The sequence below is a fragment of the Numenius arquata genome, chromosome 1, assembly GCF_964106895.1.
Source record: "Numenius arquata chromosome 1, bNumArq3.hap1.1, whole genome shotgun sequence".
NCBI lineage: Eukaryota > Metazoa > Chordata > Aves > Charadriiformes > Scolopacidae > Numenius > Numenius arquata.
This window is the reverse complement of record NC_133576.1, coordinates 17,758,993-17,784,176: the sequence shown is the minus strand read 5'-3', so window position 1 is coordinate 17,784,176 and position 25,184 is coordinate 17,758,993. Positions and strand designations below refer to the sequence as shown.

Genomic DNA, 25,184 nt, shown 5'->3' with positions numbered 1-25,184 from the left:
GATTTTTGCAATTGCAGTGTTGAGCGATTAAAATAATTCAGGTGGCAAGGAACCTATGGAGCTGTCTAATCCATCCCTGTGCTAAAAACACTATGTGTGCTTTACTCCCAGAGCATTCTTTGAATGTGTTATGGGTAATGGTTACACGTGAGTGTTGTGCAAACCATGTGCTCTGCTGTCTATATCCCACCTTTGTAAACTTGTTGGCAGGTCCTTTATGTGGAGCCTATTGTTGTATTAAGTTGATACGAGCCATCAGTAAAGTAAGAAGAGCATATCTTACTTTTATTTTGTGTAGCCATTTTTAATGTACAACAGATGTAAAATCAAAGGTTAATTTGTACCACATCTTATGGATACTGTAAAATGCTTTAAAATCAGTTGGCATGAAAGAGGAAACAGGGTTTACGGTGTACAATGTAAGCAGCAGTACAAGAAAATAATTGCCCATTAGTGAGCACTTTTGACAGACTTGATCAAGTTTATTTCTGTAAAGCATCATGTTTTGTTAACAAAAATGTTTGCTATCCGACTTCGTTTGCTGACCTATTTTAAAAAAGCATCTCTGCCACAACTGCAGGTGCAACGCAGAAGAATTTGAAATGTACTTTTTAAATACTGATCATTTGCCAACTCCTTTAAGAATAGCCCTAGAATAAGTCCTGAACAATGGAATATTCTTCCTAATAACTCAGCCCTCAAAGGTGTCTTAGATTTTAGCAACTTGTACTTAGAAGGAGCTACTTAATTTAAGATGAATTTTATGAAAGGTGTTCAGACTCACTTAAAAAGTATGAAAACACAAAATATATATCCTAGTATATGGATATGTAAGTAATTCTTAATTTGCTTTTGACAACATGATTGGAAATCATTGTTTTAAAATCCATATTAAAAGTAGTTGCTCTCACTTTGAGATATGAATGTTTACCCTGCTGCAGGTGGTTTATAGATGTAAAACAAAAAACTCTCAAAACCCTGAAGGGATTAGCCATCTATTTACCTTGTCACATGACACAAACTAAAGAATCTTGCCCAATAACTTCTTCAGCAAACCTTTAACTTTGAGAGATTTGTGGAGAGAGTAGTTAGAAATTATTGTCGACTTAGCAGTGTTGTTTAGTGTTCCACATCCCAAGTCATTTGACTGCAGGGCTTCCTTCCCTCCCTTTTTCCAGTTCATGTCACAACTATGTCCAGTCTTGAATGTGATTTCTAAATTGCATTCAGAACTATAAGGGAGAGGATAAGGAATACTAAGGAGTTTGTTTAGTGCCGGTGAAAGGCAGCAACTTTTTCCTCTTCTCTCCATGAACAGAAAGAGCACTTTTCACAGCACTATAAATGTCCGTATCTTGCCTGTATCCAGCATGCCACATCTCCCAAGCAGTTTGAGGGAGCGGGATGAACTTCTGTTTTTCATAAATTCTTCCAGTTTCCTGCTTTTATGTTACCACTCCTTTTCTTTCATTCTCCATGCTTTCTTTGTCTCCCTTAATCCCGTAAGAGTGTAGTATCCCGATTTGTCAGTTTGTTTAGATCGTTAAGTAAGAGCCTATGTGGGCCATATCCGTCATAGGAAGAAATTAATTGTGTCATCCCGAGAAAGGAGCAAAAGACAGGGAAACTCTTCTATGTCAGCAGGACAGATAGGTGAGAAGAATAATAGGGTACCATGGAGGATGATTTGACAGTTCTTGTGGGCTCCTTTGTGGGCTCTAAAGCAAAGGAGTCTATTGCAGGAATTAATTTCTTTTGCCAGAGGATTTCTTTTCTTTCTGTAGACTGGCAATAAAGGGTGCCAAATAGCATCAATTTGTAATACGTGATTTGCAACTACTGAGAAGCAGTGACTGTTCATTGTAGCACATTCAGTGGGAGTTCTGTTGCTTGACTGGAGCTGAGATCTGTTGGTGGACCTGTACATGGAGAAGTTTGTTGGTTTTTTGGCTCATTCAGGAGTTGCCGTCCCTTCTGATGGAACTTGCTCTTGTACTGAAGATCTCTCTGATAAGCACGACAAGTTGACAGCTTTTTGAAATCTGTGTTTCTTCGCATCTACATACTCTCATTCTGCAAGTTGCAGAACATAACAACGGGGTGCTTCTGGGAACTTTATTTGGATCTGAGCATACATGACACGGATCCTTGGAACTTTTTAGTTACCAGCAGATTTCGTGAATAAAATTTGAAACCCTTTCTTTTCAATATGGAAGACTCATTCTTTAATTCTTGCATTTTGACACAAGTGGATCTTGTAGGACATACGGTGAAATAATTTTTCAGTAGACTGATCTTTTTAAACTTCATTTTTTAAAGTACTCCTAGAGAATTTCTTGTGGAGCTGTTGAGGTTTCTGTTCTGGGTTTGCAAAAATAGTCACGCAGCTGTGCTAATGTGTTGTACTGTCTCAGTGGCTAAGTTAAACTTTTAGCTGTGAAATAAAAGGGAAAAAATCGGATAACTGAAAGCATCAAAATCTCTCCTTGCTTCAGCAAAAGAATCGCGATTCTGGCTATGGCACTGTCATCACCACCAGCTTTTGCTTTATTTAGGAATTAGAATTTGGCAGTTCTTAAAGAAAGACCTATGTGAAAGGAGTTTTCCCACAATTTATCAGTTGAGCCATTTAGACTGTTGGAATGCACTCTGTTAGGGGAAGAAGAATGAGGGACACATTAATACCAGGGAAATAAATTAATTTTTATATTCTAAAACAGTAGCTCATGTTAGTTGATATTACAGGATTCCTGTGGGGGCTTCTTGCAGTAATAGTATCTTGTTAGTTTTAACTTTAGATAAAGTGGAATAGTGAGAAATTTTCTTGTCAGAGCAACAGTTGCTATTTTTCAGAAAATTGAAAACAACAAACCTGGAGTCTCTTCTAATGTTTTAATTTTTTTTTGTATGTGTTGGCTGAAAGGAAACTTTGAGTAAATTTCAGTGAATGTCTTTTAAAGAAGTTATGCTTTAAGAAAAGCAAAAAGGCAAATTCTCTCACGGATGAACTAGACCTACTTGTGCTAAGAGTTTGGTTAAAAAAACAACTTTGCTAAGAGTTATGAATGCAGTTACCTATTTTACGTGAATGTGAGTAGTTGAAAGGAAGGACAAAATTGTGGAGGAATGCAAGAACAAAATTGCGCTTCTGTGTTAGTCACAACTTACTGTTAAGCTTGGCACAAATTTTGATCAGTTCCAAAATACTGTTTAAGTGAACTGAAATCTAAATATTATAGTCCAAATAAAATGGTGAAAGTTTATACAGCTAATACAAACAATAGTCATCTCAATTCTTGCATCTGTTTTTCCTAAGATAACATCTACACGAATTCGAGTGGGGATAATCACAGTAGTTAACTCATTGAGGGGAGAATTGTTCATCTTCAAATCATGCTTTTTAAGTGATGCTTGGCACAACAAGAGCTAAGTTCTATGCATTATAAAAGAGCAGATTTCTCCATACCTCTCTTCATTCTGTCTTTACTACTGAACATAAGATACCCACACTGAAATACTTATTGACTACACCAACTTTGAAAACAGAGCGGCACCTCCTTCAAGCCATCTTCATTTGATTGACCATATGTTTTTATAAATCTACTGAGACAACATTAGTATTGTTATTTGTGGAACATGTCAAAGCTGAACTTATAACAGAAACTTATTTGTGTCTGTGCTTCTCTACTGTGAGGGCCAAATACTGGAATTACACCAGAAAAATGAGAGCAGAGCTTGGTCCCTGCATACATGCAGTTACCTTTGGCTCCAAAGAATTTGGCTGTCTCTTGATTAGTGACCATTGATGTGCTGACCATGTGGAAGGTTTCAGACTTTTCCCCAATGGAAACAACTACTGTTGAGATTCAGATTGCTTAAATCCATTTTAATGTCATAGACCATAGAAAATTATTTACCTTCTCCCTCCACTTTGAAGGCAGGTTTTAGACACAGTCCTTATAATGCGTAGCTTTCCAGAAGTGCTGTCTTGGAGTGGTTTGTTGAGATGTCCAGCAGAAATTTTTATGGGTACTTTGGTTGTGCTCGTAGTCTTAGGTTTGGGGATCCGAGTTGGAATTGAATGACGGAACGCATCAGTAATCTTGAAATAAACCAAGAGAGTAAGTCATGCATTAGGGAGGGGAAACGGATTGTATATTTGTCTTGTCAGTGTCTTTTCCACATCATAAAACTAAATGCATTGCTCTTAGAACTGTTTGTCTGACCGTCCTTTCTCTCTTTGTTGGTGAGAAGTGTGGCTTATGTATTTAACTTATCTACTTGACTGGTGAATATCAAAGAATCTTAATTTATTGAAATCCAGAGTATAAAAAAGTTTTCTGTCAGCCTCTGACTAGGGCAGCAGCCCTAGGTGCTGAGTGAGTGATGCGGTGCAAAGGCTGTGAACTCTGTGACTTCTCTGGGTGAGTAATTGGGTAACTCCCACATGCAGAAGTGAGTCTTGATTCAGTTGTGAGTAGCAGGCAATACCTAGCTCACACTTTAGTGTGAGAGATCAATTTTTGATTTTTTGACCACAGTGTACACAAATTGAATGTGTTTGAAAGAGAGAACTCTCCGTCTGGAATTCATCACAGTCGTATTTAATTGCAAAGAAGTAAGTAGACAAAAACAAAAATAGCACTGAAAAGAGGCAAAGACCTGTAAAGGTAGGGAGATTGTTTGAAAGGTATATCTGAAACTAGAATTAAACATGCACTACCCATCAGAAAAGCTTTTTACATCACAAGCCTTTTTATATACCTTTTATAGTTGAGCAACAGAGTAAAAGAAGTTCACTGTGGGGTTTTGTTGGTTTTTTTTTTTTTAAGAAACGCAAAGTGGAAACTGTTCAAATGAGGACAATAGGAAACAGCATAGAAACTCTGGTGAATTAAGTATGAATAAGAATGAGCTAGATCAAAACAAGTTTTGAGAAACAACTTCTTAGTAGCCCTAAAAGCCTGCCTGGAATAAGCATTTCTTTTAAAAAAATGGATGAGAATTCAAAAGCCTGCCATTTGGCTGTTAGATAATTGTATGACAGGAGTTCTCAAAAGGGTAAAGCTGAGCCAATGTCATATCGTTACACGCGCTCAGTATGGAAGAATTTGGGGAAAGTTTGCACATCACAGGCATGCTTAATGGATCATGAATAAGGAATAAAAGCAACCTGGGCTAATTGAAGTTTGAGAACAAAGAGATAGAAAGAAGAGTAACCCTCTCCCAGAGCAATGTGATGTTTTTCCAAGAGTTCTGAGGGAGATGACTTTTTAAATTGCTGAATCCTAATTAATGATGTGCAATCTGCCACTGAAATTGTTGGTGATGCTGGAGGCACGTGATGCCACTTTTAGAGTAAATCTTTCCAGAAGATTCATAAGTATAGCTGCTGAACTGATCAAACTGTAGAAATGACAATAAGAAATAGCATGTTCACCCACATGGTTACTAATTTTGCAATGGGAAAACAACCACACTTCTTGTCGAGGATAATATTCAACTATGTGTTAACAAATATTCTTATATGGGTATATGGTATCAGTTTATCTAATAATGAACTGGGCAGTGTCTGTGAAGGTTTCCAGACGCTGGAATTGTTAAATTGTCAATAGCGTTGAGCTGTTTGAATGGTCTGCGACCTGTATCTAACTGGAACAATTCTGAGGCATAGCTTGGGAGTTAGGCCAGAGGAGGGATAGTTTTCATCGTAGGTTGGTTGTATTTGGCTGGGCTGTTTTGGAGGCTCGGGAAGTGTCTTGTAGTTTGGGTTGACCAGTGTCTGAGCAACAGACGTAGGTGCCTTTAAGTTACTGTTGTAGATGTGACCATGTTATATTATGATTTTTCAAAAATTTGTGATAGTGGTCTCTAACAAAAGAATTTTGGGAGAGCAAAGTTTCTGTGGGAAAAGAAGAAAAATTCTCATGGTTAAAAGTGGCAAGTGGATAGGAAGCAGAGCATGAAGCTGGTTTTCATAGTATAGTGGAGATGTCATGTGAGCCTCAAAGACACCTGTTATATTCAACATATTCATAAACTGCATGTGAAGAGACTTAGTACTGAAATGATGACATTTGCATATGGTATAAAAGGGAGGGTATTAGAAGCAAGAGCTGATAGTGATTCATGGTATTGAGTAACGAGGTGGTAAAAATGTGTGTCAGTTCAGTGTTAACAAATGAAAAATAATATATGTAGGGAAAACTAGTTCTCATATAGTAGTAAATAGGACATCTCTTGTCACTCAGAACACAAACCCTTGAGTCCCTGTAAATGATCCTCATTGCTCAGCAACTGGCAATTGCCAAACAGGTAACAGGCAGGTTAGGAATTACTTGGAAAAGAAAAGAAGAAAACAAAACCCATCATTTTTTTAGTTTATAAATCTAAACCATGCCTACATAGTGAATGTTTTGCAGAGTTTTGTCCAAGCAGCTCAGAAAAGGGTATGGCAAAATGCAGGAAAAAGGTGGCAAAGATGATCAGTTATGGAATGGCTTCTGCATGAAGATTAACAACATACACTTTTCAAGTTTGGAAAATAGATCATGGAGAGAAAAAAGTAACAAAAGAAGTCTAGCATTATGGTGACTAGGGGAATTCTCTCTAATACCATGCTTGAGAGGGCATCCATTGAAGGTGGGTTAAAGATAAATAAAAAGTAGTTTCACTTGTCGGTGAGCTATGAAACTCATTGAGACAGGCAGTTTTTGAGGTGATGATATAAACTGGTTTGGAGAGAGTTTAGACGCATACATGGCATCCATCAAGAAGTGCTGCACATAAAGACATGATACAGATTTCAGCTGTGGATAGTCATAAGTTGTAGACTGCTAGAGGCTGTGTTTATGACTCTATTTGCCTAGTACTTAATGGTTTTTTTTCAAAAACTTTTACTGCTGGTCACTACCAAAGATGAGATACGTAGATCCTGGGTCTGAATGAATATGTGTAACCCCTTTCATGTTTTTATTTTCAAAATCGGAAAGTTTCAGGTTTTAGATTTTTTAATAATACATTGAGAAAGGAAAGAGTTCAGCTTTGAAAGTGAGAAGGAAAAAAGAAATGAGCTTTTCTTTGCTCTGTGTTCCTTGAAGATGTTACCTCTAGGTGGCAGCAAAGTGGTTGTATTTTGTTTGTTTTTTTTTTATTGCATCCTAGTATTTTCACTAAAATCTTACTGAAACTTGTTAAACGCTGAATAAATAAAAAAAAAAATCAACATGCATTGTCATTGTCATGCTACTCTTGAATTTTAGCATTTATATTGTTAATATAATATAAATATTGACCCCCAAGCCAAAAAGCATTTTGCTTCAATTACCAAATGCACCATGTTAAGAAAGAAGGGGTTGATGTTGGAGGGGATAACTGTGTTACTGCTGTATGACTCGGTACTTCTGGAAACTTTGCCTTCTGACTATGTGGTGTGGCCTGGTAGATGAGGCACAGTATTGAGAATAAAATGTTTGGGGGGGCTATTTCTAGCAGTGCTACTCTCTGATGTGAATTTAGAGAGGATATAAAATGTGTCTCGGATTCCTAACTAAAAAGAATTAGATCAGCCATCATTTGCTAAGCATATTGAGATGAATAGATAAAAATATTTATGTAAGTCTTGCATGCTAAAGTTTTACTGGCTCTCTAAGAAAGAGTTGTGGGGTTTTGAGTTGTTATTTTGTTTGTTTGGATTTTGATGGGTGTTTTTGTTTGTTTGGTTGGTGGTGGGATTTTTTCTTGTGTGTTGGTGCCTTTTTTTTTTTTTTTTTTTGAGAAGTGTTCCACTTCAGAGATTCCATAGGGTACAAAGTGATTGCAGGATTCTATCTGTAACTGGTTGAACAGTAGTGTTAGTATTTCAAGAAGGTATTTGTAGGCATAGATTTTTACAGGTTTTGTGCATCTAACTGGTATTCAGGCTCTATGGTCTTTTAAATCAGTGGGAATTTAGGTGTGGAAGCACCCCTGTGCTCTGGCCCATAGTTTGTGCTGACTTCCAGCTCATTAGAACTATTTAAAATGTGGCCTTCTGAGCCATCAGATTTCATTTCAAGCAAAAATTTTTTTGGTGATTCAAAGTGATGTTCTATTTTGCAGTTCTGAATGACAGTGTTGAATACATCTAAATTATTATCACCTAGTTCTGCGAGTTGCATTATAACTGATGACTTTTTCAAGGTTTAGTTTGCTTACAGTGTTATGTTGCTCTCTTTTGTGTGTGTTATGTTTGCTTATAGCCGCAATAACTGAATTGATGCAACTTCTGGCATAGGCTCAAACTTGAGGATAACAACTGTATTATAAGGCTTTTTTCCTGTGGGAGTAAACTATACCAGTGTTAAGTTTCTGTGCCAGCACAATTAAATTTGCACTTCAGTGATTGTACCAGTCTAACTGTTGTAGGCAGGGATTTAACAAACTGCCCATCTAGTTCTCTTCCTCCTCTTTCAGCACTTTAAAAATTAGGTTCTTTTTCATCGTTCCTGATATAAGTTCTGGAGAGGAAAGGCTGAATAACTTAAATTTAAGGAAAATACTTGTTGACACTTAATGTTTTGAGTTTAATTACGTGTGTAGCTAGATCACTAAACTTTTTGTTTATTTTTTAGAAGTTGGTACTTGACAAAATACGAATTTTGGGTATGAGTTGTATAAAGAATTTTGGGTCAGTTGAGTAAATCAATGCATAAGCTGTTCCTGTAAAGAGGGAGTGGCGTTATGTAGGAATTGTCTGGAAGGCAGTTGGAAGTGATTGTATATCAAGTTCTGCATTGGTTTAGTTGTACGTGTACTGAAAATTCTTGTGCAATCGTCTTGGTTCCTTCCCTACTACTTAGTGTAGAGACATGTAAGGAGATACGTTGGCTATGGCATGCTTGTGTGTTGGGATGTTAATTTGGGATTAATTTTGGTTTTTGGGCAGACCTGAAAGACTGAAAACAACCCTGCTATATAGATTTTGGTGGGCTTTTTCAATTTGATTTTTAACTCTTATCTGTGTATGGGAAGTCTCTGTGCACACAAAGAATCTCTTCAAATGTGTCCACCCTTTCTACCAATTTGTATCCTCCTTCAAGATGAATGGTTTTCAGTCTCCCCCATTCTTTTTTTGACGCTCCCTTTTATTCTGAATTTGCTGTCTCTGTGTTTGTCATTGCTGTTTAGTTATGGCTCCTTGAGTTCCCACCCGTAGACCGCTTTTTATATTTGTTACCTTTCCAAGTGATAGAAGAGGAAATAAGATAAGTTTATCTTTCAAAAACCAAGCTGAGCTGCCTTTCATGTTCTGGAGAGGCCTCCTGAGTTCCCATCAGTGCTCTCAAAACACCCCTGGAAATGAAATGTTTCCCTGGAGCTACTTAAGTAGTTTTGCGGTTTTCCTTTACTTAAAGTGTCTAAACACAGTTAAACAAATATCAGCAAATAATTGCAGACAACCAACCCAAAAGACATTAAACTAGTCACATTTTTGAAATTAGAAGGTTATGTAGTATGTCTGTCGTATTAGTCGTATTAACATCATATTAGTTTAAAGCGTTGGACTTAGAAAATACCCAAGTTTTTGTCAGTAGTGCTTACGGTTGTAGAAATAAGCAGTTAAAGCTCATTTTCAAGGCAAGCAATGATCTAAGAATCAAGAAAGCTGCAGTTTCATAAGAATTTTTTAACTTTCTTTGTTTTAAATTAACTTCTGAAGTAGATGTCAATCGCCTGTGATAGGAAGGGTGTTAAGAGTGAGAACTCCTATGCAGTGGTTGTGTTTGTTATTTCATAGTGAATGACAGCAGATACTTCAGGGACGGGTACAAACACTCCACGGGTGAGAACTGGGGAATTTCCATGTGTGACTGTGAAAATGGCCCTTCTTAATTTCAGAAAGTCAACTCTGAAAGCATGCTCTGAAATATCAGGATATGTATTTCATACACGCTTTGTTTTTTTTCATCAGAGGCACAGAGGTGGTTTATCTGTTAATAATATGGGTCATCAGGTATTTTACCACAATACAATTCTTGCCTTCTGGGGAGTGGGCCAAGGCAAGTGTGTGTGGGGCGGTCAAGGAGAGAAAATATGTCTGTTTTTGTGCTGTTCAAGTAGTTCTCCTGCCTTTGGTTCTAATATTTTTTCTTCCCCCCCCCCCCCGAAGTATGATGTATGCTTGGGTTCCGGTTTTAACTGTATTCATTTAAAAAGAGGGGAGCATGTAGTACTTCTGCTTTAAAAGTTTTCTTATTTACCTTTCTACAGTCATTGTAGAATTTGATCTAGGAGAAATAACTTTAGATAAGGTTCTCTCTCACTGTTTAAATTTTTAGTTTAAGAAATTTGAGCAACAGTGAGTATAATTTTCAACCTCAGTGAAAGTGGCCAGGGAATGGTGCTGAAGATCCTTTTCACGGGAATCCATGTATCCGATTGTGCCTCTTGCCAGACTTAATTTTGTTCCTGGATGATTGAATGCAGTCAGAATGTAAGCCAGGTCTGCAAGTGAGAATGAGTTAAGATTAAGCGATAAACCTGAGTATTCCCTTTGGTCTCCCAACAAGACAGCTTTGGCTGAAATTTCCAGTTAGACCTTTTCAACTGCACAGGGCATTTTGGTATTTCCTTTTCTTCCACTAGGTCCTGGCATCTGTCTTCTAGGAATCCAGAGGGAAAATTCTCAGTTGCTCTGCATTTCCTTTTGTGCAACCTGCTTGTGTGCATGACTGTATTGAAGAGCAGTATAAATAATCCTTACACTTACAAACATTGGTAAGACTTTAACCAGAGTATTGTCTGGCTTGGGGCACTGCATTGTCACACCATGATAAACAGCTCTGCAGAGGGAAAATGGTTAGTACAGTTGTAGTACTTGAGCTATTAAGTGGGACAGCAATTGGCTTTGTTTAACCTGGAGAAAACAAAACTGAGGAAAGACTTGATAACCGTCTTCTAATATGTGGAAGTCCATTGCAGAGAAAGTAGTTTTTGAAGTCCAGTGGGGGGATAGGAAAGCAAATCCTGGATTACAATTTCAGCAACGGAAATTTAGTTTAGAAATTAGCGAGATTCTTAATGGCAAGGTTATTGCAGCCCTGTTATAGATTCCTGGGGTAACTGAAATTGTCGTTGCAGAAGTTTTTTAGAAGAGGATGAACCAGACATTTGTTTGGAAGGGTTTAAATCCAGTTTTAGTAAGGGAATAGGCTGGAAAACGTCCTGAGGTCCCTTCTACTCTTCTCCTGATATTTGGCCTATTACACCACTCTTGATTTCAATAAGATGACCTATTTAACAGAAAAATCTCTATTAATATAAGAAATAATTTTCATATATGTGACACGATTTGCGCTCATATACCCAAATGTGTCACAGTGGTCTTATTTCCTGAACACTAAGTTTAAATCTACTTTCTGGTGGTGGGGAAAAGAAGCATGGTTGGACAGAGTTGGAGGCAGATGTTGTATTCCTAGTTACTAAAATTCTGTTATGTGCCTTGCTTTTCCTGGGACATGTCTGCACTGGGAAATGTGGCAATCTTTTAAACATAAGGTAGTTTAAAGACTCATTTATAATAGATAATTGACAAGATGAAGGGAAAGGTAAGGCTGTGTTGTGGGTCAACTCCCCTAGGACAAGGATTTACCTGGCACTTGTTGGTCACTATCTCCATGCAGCTGGTTGGTCTCTGAAATGAACAGTTGCTTGTTGTTAGTTCTCTTCCCTTTGCCCCTTGAAAAAAGGAGGGATCTTAGGCACCTTGTTAGGGCACCTAGGGTCTCTCAGAAGAGGAGTAGTATGGCCTTTTTAAATACTGAATGCACTGCAATATTAATTCTGTCCAGGAGAGGGTAGTGCTGGCCCTTAAATGTTTCTACTGGTGCTTAACTGTTAGTGTTTTTATAGAATGCATTATTTTACAAACCTTTGTGAGATCATCAGTTTACATAGTTTAAAGCTGTGCTGCCACTTGCTGAGTAAGATTCTTGGCAGCGGTTCTTATTCTGTACAGGTTGTAGGCAGGTAGGGATATATGTATTTGGGTATTTCTAAATATGCTGTTTTTAAAAAAAGTGTGGAACCGTGTTCATACCTATGCACACCTTTTAACATGAAAACATCTTCAGTATCCATATTGTCTGTTCAAAAACTTTGAATATATTTTTCCTATATTAGTTAATATATATGTTGAAGAAGCACCCAGGGGTAACCAGGTTGGGCCCAAATGTGTTCTACATGGAGAAGGGAGAAAAAACCCTCTGCTTTTACCATCCTGGCTTTTTTTTCTGTCTGGGAGAAGGCTTTTTTCTTCTGTGAAAGCCACTTTTAAAGCTGTGTTAATCAGTCCTATTTAAAAAAAATTATGTATATATATAAAGTATTTTAAGTACATATAAAAAAATGTTTAAAAAGAAAACCTCTACCTTTTGTCTAGTCAAGGTTGATGTTTCTACAGGATAAAACATGACCTATAATGGCTTGAGTATGAGACAATAAAGGATAAGAAATTCTAGATTCTAATGACGATTGAAGCTGCCTTGCTGTGATTTTGCACAAGTCAATTAACTTCTCTCCTAGAAGTGGAGTAATTTCTTCTTACTACCCAGAAGGATGTCAATGGTACTGGTGAATGTTTGTTGTATATTTGGAGTACTTTGTAAAGTATTTGCATGCTAGATTGTATCTCTTCAAACAACAGTGGTAGCATCTAAGGTGATGAGACCAGAGCTTTGGCAGTGATTCCGGTATAAAGTGCGCATCCTTTTTGCTTGCCCCTCAGTTATGCTCATATCTCTCTTTTATAGAGCAGTGCTGTTAAGTGGATTCTGCTTTTTTAATAAAGAATTGTGGAGTGTGGTGGGTTTATTGTCTTGTTTGTTGGCTGTGTTTTTGTGTGTGTGTTTGTTTTTTTTTTTTAAAATCCAGGTTAGTTTCTTGACCTGGTTCAGTGTGCTGCCTTCCTGAACAGTGATGACAGCATAACTGGAAGGGAAGTATTTTGTGATATGAGATGTGGTAGGGGGGAGGGAGCTTCTTTTGCCTACCCCTATATGAAGACTCTCTGATGTCAGGCTACTGCTTAGTGAGTGAAGAGTCATTGATTAAAACAGGTCTTTCCTCTTGTACTCAAAATCTGTTTCCCAAGAGTACTTTGCTTAGTGAGAGAAGAATCATGTCCCGTTGGCAGCTCTGATATTTGAGGTTTTCTGGGTGTCCACAGTATGGTAGGTCATTGGGTGGTGTGCTAATGGAGAGAATTCAGCGACGTCTTGGGGCCACTGACTGCAGGTTTGTGAAAACACTTCATGCTTCTTGAATTTTTAAGGTTGGTCTTTTCTTGAGCAATTTCCCACTTACAGTAGTTGGTGTTAATTTAAAAATGTCTTTATACACACACTCATGCTCTACTTGAACCATGAGATCTTCCTCTGTTCTGTTTCTTGGTAACATAATGTTTTGGTAGTCTTTGCTTAAGCCTGGAGATTAGGCAGTTGTCAGTTTTTGTTTTGCCTGTCTCCCTATAGTTTCCTAGGGACAAAGTCATCCTGCAGATGGTTACTCCATCACCTAACCCTGCAGCATCCATTCAATCTTAATCGGAAAAAGTGCTGTACAACCCTGTTTCTGATTATTTTTTTCCCCAAAGCGGGGAGCACACCTTCTTAAGCTTTGCATGAGATGTTTACATGCAGATCTTTTTTCTTATTACAGCCTCATATTCTGTCCCCAGACACCATATTATCTACTGTGCTTCAGATCAGGAAGATCAGCTAGCTGCTCCTGTAATTTTTGTCAATTCTATTGCTTAATTAGCTACCTGAGGAAGGTTTTTAAATAACTTGAAATACTACTTCTCGGTTGATGGATGGGAACTTTGCTCTCAGAATACCATTATTTCTTCTTTTTGTCATTTTTTCCTTTTTTTCCTTTTCCCTTCCTCCCCTCATCCGTCTTCCCTGTAAGGACAAAAATTACGAATATGTCTTCTGAAATATTTAATCGCATAAAAAGAATGGCTTAAAAGTGCTGAGTACCAAACTGTTTGTGCTGCCCTTGCTCGTGTTCCTTTGCTCACTCACTGAAATAAAATTGAAAAGATGAAGGAAAGTAGGCTGAGAACTTCTGCTGGTTTTTATCAGTTAATTCTCCCTTTCTTTTCCTAGGCACTTAACTCAATATCTAGGGGAAAGGGTAGATTTCTAGAGTTCAGAGGAGATCGCTGCTAAGAGTTTTGGAAAAGAGAAGTATTGATATTATGATCTGCTGAAAACTGCTTTTATGCTGTCTTTCACAGTTTAATCCCTCTGATATATGCTACTTACTTTGTGCCTGTATTTTCCTTTAACATTTAATTAAATCATTACATGCCTGTCAGATTTTAGTTTTTTGGGCAAATGCTGAAAACGAAAGTGTCTCAGCCTCCAAATTAACAGCAATACTTACCATTTATGGAATGCTTGAAATTCCTGGAAAAGCTGCCTTACTTGGTTGAATTTTAATACGATTATGCTTGACTTTTTTTTTTGGAGTGTTTAAATCAATTTGCAGACAACTCATTTAATTTTCTCCTTGCTCTGCTGTTTTTTCTTTGTCTGCCAAGGAAGTAGGTGAATATTCCCACTCAGCAAAATGGAAATAGTCTGAAATACGGACTGCTGATCTGAACAACTTAAGGTTAATGTGTAAATTGGTTATTTGCTGCTTATTATCAAGCTATGCTTCCTATTTGTTATTTTGTGATAAAACTACAGCTAACTTATTTATTTTCAAACAATTAAATAAGTTTCAGCTCTTGACAAATACATCCAGGTGTTTATTTTCTCTGCCATGTGCTTTGAACTAGATCTTGGGAATTTGAACAGGATGAACAGGTTTTATGCTGCAAACCTTATTTTTAGTCAAAATAATTATTTGATTTTCTATCTGTTGAAATGAATGACAGAAATTCCACTGTGAAGTCAGTTAAGATCTACTCATAGATTGTTTCATTAGCAGGGAAATAAAGCATCCCTTAATCAAGGTGTCTTTTTAGGAAAATGTAGCAAGTTCATTTACAGGCAATGATGATGCTTCTTATTTAGGATTTAATGGTCATGAGTGACTCCTTTCTTTGTCTTTTCTTAATTGGACAGTTACTGGTAAGCCGCCACCAGTATAAGGATTAAGGCAGGAACAGAAGTACTGTCCTGTTTAATAATTAAACTTATAAGTGGTGTGAACTCTCACCTGGGTTTTGTATTCATAATAGCTTGGGAATTGTCCAAAGGACTAAATGTGCTTATTGCTATGCCCTGATGCGTGCTTTTCTTTTACAAGACGTTGTAATAAATGGCCAGGTGGTTAATGATCAACACATTTCTGTGTGTTTTGGAACGCAGGTATGAAATGAAAATTTTTTTTTTCTACAAGATTTTTAAGTCCAGCTGAAGAAAATATTAGTGCTTCTGGAGGATAACTGTTAATCCTTTAATTTTATGAAACTGTGGTGTCTGTTAGGACACTGGCAAGTGTGTACTTCAGACACAGGTACTCAGTACCATGTTTGTAATGTGTCCCTGCAGAGATCTTGGGTATGGATGAGCAGGGTATGCAGTAGAAGTGCAGAGAATGTCTTTTGAATGGGCTGCTTTTTAATTTTGAATGAGCCCTGCAGTTAAGAACATGTAACCTGAATGTAGTTAAGTAACTTGTTCATATAATCAGCACACTCTAAAATTATTATAATCTTGACTTGCCTGAGTGCTGGCTGCTGTCTTGATCAGTAACTTTTGCTGAAGTTGGTAGGAGCCAAAGTTTGCTTCACAGGGTAAGAATGTATACTTATTCTGAACCAGATCTTAGTCAGATCTCACTTTAGCAGTCAGCGGAGATAAACTGACAGAAAACAAGTTGGAAGGACCTCTTATGAAGCCCAGTAACTTCAGGAGGTGTTGTATCAGCATGACATTAAGCTAGGCTTGTGCATGTCCACATTTTACCTTTTTAAAATTGCCACTGCTCAGCTGTAATACATTTGTTAAGCTATTTCTATCACATATCTTATAAATTAATATTTTTTTCTTCCCATTAGTAATTTTACTGAGAAAAGCATGTGAAGGTGGTAGGCTTTGCTTTTCAATAGAAACTGTTCCTTCTAAAATCAGTTATTACCTACAGTTGTAGTCATTTAGATTCCCGTCCATCAAAAGGACTTCAAATGATAAAAGTTCCCTTGTTATGTGAAAGCATGTGCCATAGTCCTTTGCTGAATCGGTTGCTAGGTTATACTCTAGAAATGTTGGGTTTTTTTCTCTAGATAATGGAAACAGAATAAAGATATGGGTTTAGTGAATAGGGACTTTCTGCTTAGCTTACTTGCAAACCTCCTTGTTGATAAGAAGGTTGATTGTTTTTTGTTTGTTTGTTTGTTTGTTTTTTTAAATAATTTTCCCCCTTCAAGAACATAAGATACACAGCATTTAACTTCTTAGAATAAGAAGCAGCTGTTCCAACATCCATTTGCTATTAAAAGCTTTTGAAAAAGAGGTATTTGAAAGTGCATTTCAGGTCTTTTGGGCTTATTTACATTCAGTGTGAAGTTGGTCCACTACTAGCAATATTTTCTGGGAGTTTAGGATTGACTACTTGGCACACATGTACAAGGCGGAATTGCTTATGTTTCTGTCCTTTTCTTAGGCACTAATACTGCATCCATCATTAAAATACCTTAACCTGTTTTGTCCATTCTGTATGGTACTCCTATTTACCATAGTCCTAGAGGCGTACATGTTTGGAGAGTAGGTTCTTAATGCTTCTGTCAAGTCTATTATATGAAAAACATGAAGGTGTGCCATAGTTTGCTAGTCTTGTTTCTTCTCCATTATACCTTTGTGATACATGTTGTATGTTGAACTCATGGCTAGGAGCATAGATGAAATTTTAATATTATGTGTGGATGCATTCTTCTGAGATATCCTTTAGGAAAGTAAGTGTTGCTGTTTATTGTTTCACAGTGTACCTAAGCGATAGCAGGTTTTTTGTTGTATTGGAAAAAATTGCTTGCCTTGTTTGGGGAGAATAATTTTGTGATATAAGTTTCTGAACTCAGTTCACTTACAAGAAAGGTTTAAAAGAGTTTTTACCAAACAGTGTTAAAAAAAAAAACAAACAAACAAAAAACCAAACCAAAACAACAACAACAAAAAAACCCCAAAAAACCCAAACAAACAAAAAAAAACAACCAACAAAAAATGGGAGGTAAAGTGATGGTTGTGCTCTGGAACATATCAAGTACGCATCATAAATTTGTAATGAGATACAATACATAATATTTTGAGTGTTTGTGTGTGATATACTGATAATTATCTCAAATGAGAGGGCTAGGAGGAGTTGGGAAATAGCAGGGAAGATAATGAATCAAGTCTTATCTGAAGTTAGCAGGCAATATTATGGCTTAATTCAAATTCTACCATACATGCAAAAAAATACAAACCACACGTAACAAACAAAAATATTCTGCAAGCAATGATAAAAATAATCAATTATTTACTGATTTTGTAATGTTAAAATATTTTACCAAGGCAAGTTGCAGTCAAAAGTAATGTGAGTTATTTTGAAAATGGAAATACATAAAGATGCATTTATACAAGTGCAAGACTAAATGTTTTACATAACTGTATTTCAATGAGAAGATATACAGTAAGTGCACACTTGATAACACTAAGCAGGCAAAACTTAAAGTTAGTTCCATATGCTGTTGTACAGTTCATGCACAGATCTCTCCCAAAGTAAAGGGGCTGTTCCAAATCATTCTTGCTGGGATGAAAAACAGGATGGGTTGCTGGTAAGGGTGTCAGCATGGATTGGGGGTCAGTTATAGACATTACTTACTGTAATTTGTGATTGCCGAGGGAGAGGAGTGGCTGTTGGTGTGATAGTAATACTGCTGGTGATTTTATTGGTGGGCTTACTGGGCAGGCCATTAGCTACTGCTGGAGTTCTGTTGTCTTGCACCGGATTACATGGGGTGATGGGCTTGGAATTGGTGAGAGCTTGGACGTAAGGACTTCCTAAATGGATGTGGATTTTGTTATCCTCAGTAGTTATTACACTTGATCCCGTACTGTTAGATCTCTGAAACTGCCATGACGACTGCCTGTCTGGGGATACTCTAAAAACAGCATGCTTGGCTCCCATTTCCAAAGGCTCTGAGGAGATTATTTGTTCCTGAGAACTTGAGCCTGGTAAGGCCAAAGGGGACATTGTTCTTTCAGGAGTTAAAGAGCCACATGATTCAGGAGTTTGAGATCTTGCAAAAGTAGCCATAGTAATAGGAGAAATTACTGGCTCTGGGCTGATGTAACCTTCTGCTGCTTTTGATTTTACAGGTGTTAAGGAGGCATTCTGAATAATGGTTATTCTTTGCTTGGGAGTGCCACAGTTGGGTATAACTGCTGTGCTTGTGTAGGAGTGAGGACTTTCAGTGGTAGGACTAGTTATTTCAAGTGTTGCTGTGTTCTGTCCGTGGTCTGGAGTTACTTTTATGTGCAGAGGTTGGCCAGGTGTATGGCTTAGCACTAGGTCTCCAGTCTGTGCACAGTTTCCGTTTTGCTTTGTATGAATCTTTCCATTCTGAGGATGGCTCTCTTTGGACTTCATCCAAGGGATCCATAATTTTTTGTTCACAGCATTTGCAATGGATGAGTTGCTTTTGAAAGACACAGTTTGTTCCTCCTCATTGTTATCTTTGTCCTCATTATCACTGTCTTCATACAGCTGCCCATTAATGACTGTTCGCTCTAAAGGCATGAGGGTTTTGTAATCGGGTGGTTCATTGTCTGCTGGATCTGTCTGGACTTCTTTGGAAAAAACTTGCAAATCAGAAATTCTTCTTCCATTAAGACCAGGCCTGAAGTTCTTGCTGAAGTGTCTGTACCTCTCCAATTCTTTTGTGAGGCTTTCCATTTCTCTTGCTAACTCCCTGTTCTTGTTCTCTTGCTGGAGTAGTTTCTTTTGTAAGACTGTGTGATCACCTCGGAGGTGACAGATTAGGTCTTCTGTTGCCATATATTCATGAATTTTCTCTTTCAGTGCATCTACTTCTCTGGAAAGATGACTTGACTTAGCTTCCTCTTCTTTAAGCTTCTTAAAAAGACGCTGCTCTTGATTGGACTCTGCCTTTTCTGTTAATTTATACTTAGCCACTTCCATTTTCATAGCCTCCAGCTCCTCTGATAGGAGCTTGGCTCTGTCCCGTTCATTGACATATCTTCGTTCTAGAGACTCAAATTCATCTTCAGTTTTCATAAGATCATCTTCTATAGCCTTCATTTCTTTCAGCTTCTGCTTAAGCCTCTCAACTTCTTGAGAAAGCTCTTTGATTTTGTTGTTCTCCTGCTGCAAGGAGGTGCTGGATTTAGTACTCTCCTTAAGTTTACTTTTAAGAAACTCTTTTTCAACAGCTTCCAGTGACTGAAGTCTTTTTCTTAGAATATTCACCTTGGAAACAAGATCGCTTCCTTTCTCCTCTTCTGCTTTGAGTTTGTTTTTCAGTTCATCTCTTTCTTTTGTGACACTGGACACTTTTTCCTCTGCATCAGATTTTGATTTCAATGCCTTTTTACTTTCCTCAATTAGTTTTTCTGTAACGGACATCACTTTATTTTGTTCCACCTGAAGCTGAGAAGTTGCAGCTAGCAGCTTTTCTTCCGTTTGCTTTATTTTTTCACCCATAGTTTTTCTTTCATCCACAAGCATCACTGTTAGACTCTTCAACTTTGTTAAATCTTCTTTAAGCGTAAACTCAGTTTTTTCTAACTTACTTTCAATTGCTTCAAGCTCGCCAATTCTAGCTTTTAAGCCATCAAGCTCATGGGACAACTGCTTTGTTAACATTTTTTCTCTTTCTAGGTTGCATTTCAGGGAGTAGCATTCCTGTTTGCTTTTGCCAAAAGCATCTTCTAATTTCTCCAACTCCATAATTCTTTTGTTGAGTTTGTCAACTTCCCCTTTAAGGTTCTTGCTCTGTGATGCTTCTTTTTCTAACTTTCTATTAAGTTCTCTGCACTGATCTTCCATTTTTATGAGCTCTTCATCTTTTCCTTCCATCTCCAGTAGTCGTTTCCGTAGTTCTTCTACTTCAGTCATAAGTGTGGAGTTCCCACATTCTCCCTTATTTATTTTATCCCTTAGGTCTTGCAGTTCTTCTTCTGCTTTTCGTAAAGATTTATTGGTCTCTTCCAGCTCATCGATTTGTCGGCTGAGAGCAGTTAATTTTAACCGAAGCTGACGATTCTGACTGTCTTCATTGGTTAGTTTGGCCATCATTGCTGCTTGGTCTTGAGAAATCTTACTGCTTTGGGCTTGAAGTTCAGCCTCCAGCCTGCTGGCTGTCTGTTCCTCTTCTTGAACTTTTCCTTCAGCAAAAGCCAGCTTCTCATGTGCTTGTTCTGCAGAAGTGGTTAATTCTTGAATTTTTTGACTTTGTTGATTCAACTGCTCAGTGAGTCTTTGCTGTTCATCCACCACCATTAAAGCAAAGGATTTCAGTTTAGTCAATTCTTCTTTCAGTTTAGCTATTTTCTTGTTGCTTTCCTTCTCTTTTTTTGCTTGGTATGCTGTTTCTTGTTCAAGAAGCTTTTTCAGTCTGTGGGAGGAAATAATATTGTATTTTGTAGCCGTTTTAACAGGCATTTAAAAACACACCTGAAATAGGACATCTCTGCCACTTGTAACTACAAGCAGACCTCTCCTTGTAGTGTCATGGGACCCACAGGTCTTACTTTCTTCTCAGAAGTTCTTTTGCAATGGACATTTCACAACGATTGTTTAGACTTAACAACTTAGGCATATTTGATTACATTTTCAGTGTTTGACAGGTATCAGTGCAAAACAACTTCCTGCTATTCTGCACTGGAACAACACTGATCTTGGCTGTTTGCTGAGCCAAGGCTATGTGCATGCAGGTTTTCTTTTAAGAAATGTGATTATCATAGGGGTTGAGAAATTAAATCAGTGCAGCCCTCAAGGGTGGGTATAATTTACAGCGTCATAAAGCTCCTAATACCTTTAAGTTACTTATAAACCATCATGATGTTTTATGATTAAACCGTATGGATGTTAAAGTACCTGAAGGAAATGTAGCCACACCAGGCAGTTAGTCAGGCTGCCTAACGTCAGTTTCTCAGCAGCCTATCAGAGCAAAACTAAACATTGTAGGTAAGCCAGTCCTTAGTGAAAATGCAGGCCTTATGACCTTGTATCATACACGGCCAAAAAAATGTCGTCAGCAGATAAAAAGGTATTCAGTTTGTGCCTTTTAAACTTAAGAAAGCCCGAATGTCTTGCTCTCTGCTAGGCTTGGATTTGGTCTTCTATCCAAAACTTGCAGATATACCTAAATGCAACCCTGCTTTTACATGATTTTTTAAGGTTTTCATAGTGGTTTTCCAGAATTAGTTTTACAAGTTTATGTTAGTACTCAGTCTTTACCGAGATGCAACATACTTAATTTGTTAGACTTGGGATAAGGTTGTTCATTTGTTTATGTAAGATCCTAAGAAACCTCCAAATACCTCAAATAATTAGATTCTTTTGTAGACTTTTCTCTGTCAGGGAGTTGTTTGTGGAGTTGGTCTGAGGTATGATTGGTCTGGCCAGCAGATTTGCCTTCTTTCAATTAGCTTTTTCCCACAGCCAACCTATAACTATATTCTCATATGAAAGAAAAGCCTGAAAAGCCTAGATTGAAGTAATAAAGTATTAGAATTTCTATGTTTCACTGTTCATATGTGTGCTAGGTATGCAGTTGTGTAGATTATGCGAGGGAAATTAATTACATATCAGAACTGTACTTGCACGAAATGACTGCTTCAGTGCTCGTTAGCTGAGGCCTCTTGCATTTTTTTATTCCCCCCCCTGCCCCACTCTGAAATATGACGATGACTCTCTAGAAGTTGCTGCCGAAACATAAGATTCGTGTTCCATGTTTGTCTCCGGTCACTGTTGTGATGCCCTTGACCATGTGGTTAGTCTTTATAGCTTCCCACTGACAAGTTCCTGTTGCAGCCATCCTTTTAGACCAGGAAGAGCTTAGATAACGGCCTCCTTTGCACAGCTCTTTATTAGCTGTTGACGGACTGGAGGCATATATTTCTGGGCATTTAATAGGCTGCCTCAGCAACATCCCCTTTGGCAGCATTGTAGTTTTCCTGCACAGAGAGAGGAAGTCCCTGGCATTCTACAACTGTCCATCAGACTTGTCTGATTTAATGATGAAATTGTATAGAAGTCTATGACTATGAATTTTCTTACACCTTCGCCATCCCCGCTGTTTTTATTCTAGTGCATAAGTTGCACTATATTGAACGTAATGAAATGCTTTTTATGAAGAACTGGCGGAATGGGAAGTACCAATGAATACAGTTGATATCAAAGACTTAAAGCAGCCCCAAATTCTTTACAACAGTCAATTAACGTAGTGGGGAAAACAGACATGAAAAGGTATAAATGGAGAGGGAGAGGTTTGTGAAATGAGCTTGAAGGAATGCTGCTGCTTGACAAAACAAATAAATGGGGAGAAGACTGCGCCATCATCAAAGGCAGCTTTTTACTGTGTTGTTGGTTTATAAACTTTGTCTGCTTTTCAGTGCTACTTTCTGAGTTCTTTTCAGTGTAAAAATCTCTCTTCCCTCCCCACCCTTGTCTCTAAATGCCTTAGTAGTGAAGTTCAATTGATGATTTACCGTTGCCATAGATATAAAACCATAACAGAAGCATAACTAACAACTTCATTTGGAATGAACTCAGTTTTTGTGTGTGCATGAAGTTAGGATGTCTCATACTAATACTGTTAGAATAGACTTGGACTTATTAACACTTGACTTATTTTAGCTTGCTTCACTAGAATTTATTTTCAAAAGGCAAATTTAGCTGAGATGATTAATATGTAAATTAATTGGTGTTTTACCCAGCACTTCCATATTAACTAGTTGATATCTCTCTGGCCAAATGAAACTGCAATGCTCCAGTGACTGATGCCCTTGAATCGCTTTAGAAAGAAAACTCTTAGACCAAATAGTAACCAACAACTGTAACTTTCATAGGGATGCTAATTTTTAATGAAGCAAACAACTGATTTTATTATTTATGCACAATTATCTTTACAGATGTTTGAGTAATCCCAGCCATCCTTCCAGTGAGCATCAGTCTATGTACAATTTGTATTTCTTTCTTTCATAACTTCATTTCTCAAGCTATCTGAAATACTTAAGATTTGCTTCAGCAAAGCACTTGAGGTTCCAGCCCAAACTGAGTGCTTGAGTGAGATAGTCTAACACAACCTCTGATCAAGTCTGTGTTGCAAGGGTTATTTCAATGAAAGTGCCTAAATTATTGGTATCTAAACTGCATCATTGTATAAACTGAGAAGGATTTTCAAAAGATTCTGTTTCTCTGGTCATGCCAAAAGGCATTTAGGGTATTTAAAAGTGTTTCCTTCATTCAAAAGATAAAATGCAGTTTTAAGATTCAAATAGAAATGCAAGCAAGCATTTCTAACCCCTGAGTTCTATTTCTTTTGGGAAAAATACTTCTATAAAATCACTCAGTTGAAGTTCAGTTACAGAGCATAGTGCAGAAGCTGTGAGATAAAGGTTTTTAACATGTTTCTAAAAAGAAAAAAGGGGATGTATTAAGCATGGTATGTGTATTTTTTTGATACTGTGTAGTTAAATAAGTTTTTTGCACTTGTTTTTGATAACTGTATACTTATTCATGTATTCCTATACAGAAAATGCCCTGAACAGTGCTGAATAGATAATGATTTCTTGTACAGAGTTGAGATTGATATTGTAAGAAGTCAACTGGGAGTCTGTTAATATTTGCTGAAGAATTTTTCCTTGGCTGCTGAATTCCCGTTTCATGGTTCAGTAGGCCAGAGCAACTTTGTCTGCATGCATGCACTTAGGAATGGAAGAGGACCCTAAAATGTTTTGGGGTTTTGTGTTTGTTTTGTTGTTGTTGTTTGGTTTGGTTTTGTGGGGTTTTTTTGTTTGTTTGTTTGTTTTTTTGTTTGTTTGGGGGTTTTTTGGTTTTTTTTTTTTTTCTTTTTAAATTCATCGCTTGTTTTTGGTCAGCTCTTTTGGGGAACCTGACTTCTGCAAGTCAGGGCTTGATTATGTATATCATTTGAATTAAGGCGAATCACACGTTTAATTGGAGGACTGTTGTAACCGATAATAGCACTTTGTGATATTTTGCATACTTTTGTGACAGAATACTTCGTGTTAACTTCATCTAAAACACTCTCTTCCTGGAGAAGGGTATCTGGGTATTTGAGAGAACAGTTTTACCAAAAATATGCAAAGGTCAAAAGAGGTTGGCTTAAAAAAAATAATAATTAAAAAAAGAACAGGCACTCCCCTATCCAATAAAATACTTCTATCATTTTCTTTTCCAGTGTCTTTCTACTTTTTCTTCAGGGCTTCTGTTATGAATGACTGCTTTATTGCGGGTTACTATCCAACTTGTTTGCAATACCAGCTGCCTGTTTTTTTATTTCCTTAAAGAAATTGTACTTGTCAGCTCTCCTCTGTTCATTGTAATTGCTTTCCTCAGTATGCATGCTATAGCTTCTTGGTGTTAATACCATGCATTGAATTGTGTTGTCTTGTTTTCCGGTTGTTATTTTTGTTGTTGTTGTTTTTTGTTTTTTTTTCAAGTGCATATAACTTCGGCTACACGACATTATATCTAGCAATGTAATGACTATATGTTCTCTACAAGACGTGGGGACTCCCAAAACAGTTCATTGTCTTCTTGGTGTCATGTGACATAATTTTGACTTTACGTGGGGTTTTCTGTTGTCACAGGTGGACCTATATTACATTGATGTTGTTTAATGTATGTTTTTACAGGATTCTAAGGGGGCTTCTTTTCCTTTGAGTTTCAGGGAAACTAAAGAAAGTGTGGGAGACTGAGATTGCAAGACCCTTATTTTTTTAATTTTTTGAGTTTCTTCTAGAATGAATCATTATTCTTAGAATTATTATTCTAAGAACAAAAAATGATGATTTTTTCCTTTAAGCAATCTTGCAACAATAACTTTAGAAAAGGCTGCGTTCTTTAAGGATGTAAGTGAAAAAGGTGTTTTGTAAAGCTGTACTACTGTCATTCCTTCCACCGAAGTATTGAGGAGATTTTAATAAAAACCAAGATAA

At 37.3% G+C, this 25,184-nt stretch overlaps 1 protein-coding gene across 2 annotated transcripts in view; it reads right to left on the bottom strand.

The window, feature by feature from the left end:
* Positions 1-260: 260 nt before the first annotated feature.
* Positions 261-25,184, bottom strand: part of FILIP1L (filamin A interacting protein 1 like) — a 198,563-nt gene continuing 173,639 nt past the window's right edge. The window contains exons 7-9 of one of the 2 annotated variants that reach the window (XM_074158427.1): positions 17,857-20,611; positions 3,918-4,102; positions 261-2,434 (exon numbers count right to left, since the gene is read on the bottom strand). In XM_074158427.1, coding sequence (XP_074014528.1) covers positions 2,431-2,434; positions 3,918-4,102; positions 17,857-20,611 — 2,944 coding nt within the window. In that variant the 3' untranslated portion in view covers positions 261-2,430. Of the gene's footprint in view, positions 2,650-3,917; positions 4,103-17,856; positions 20,612-25,184 lie in introns of both variants that reach the window. The other variant, XM_074158418.1, reaches the window with a different exon arrangement.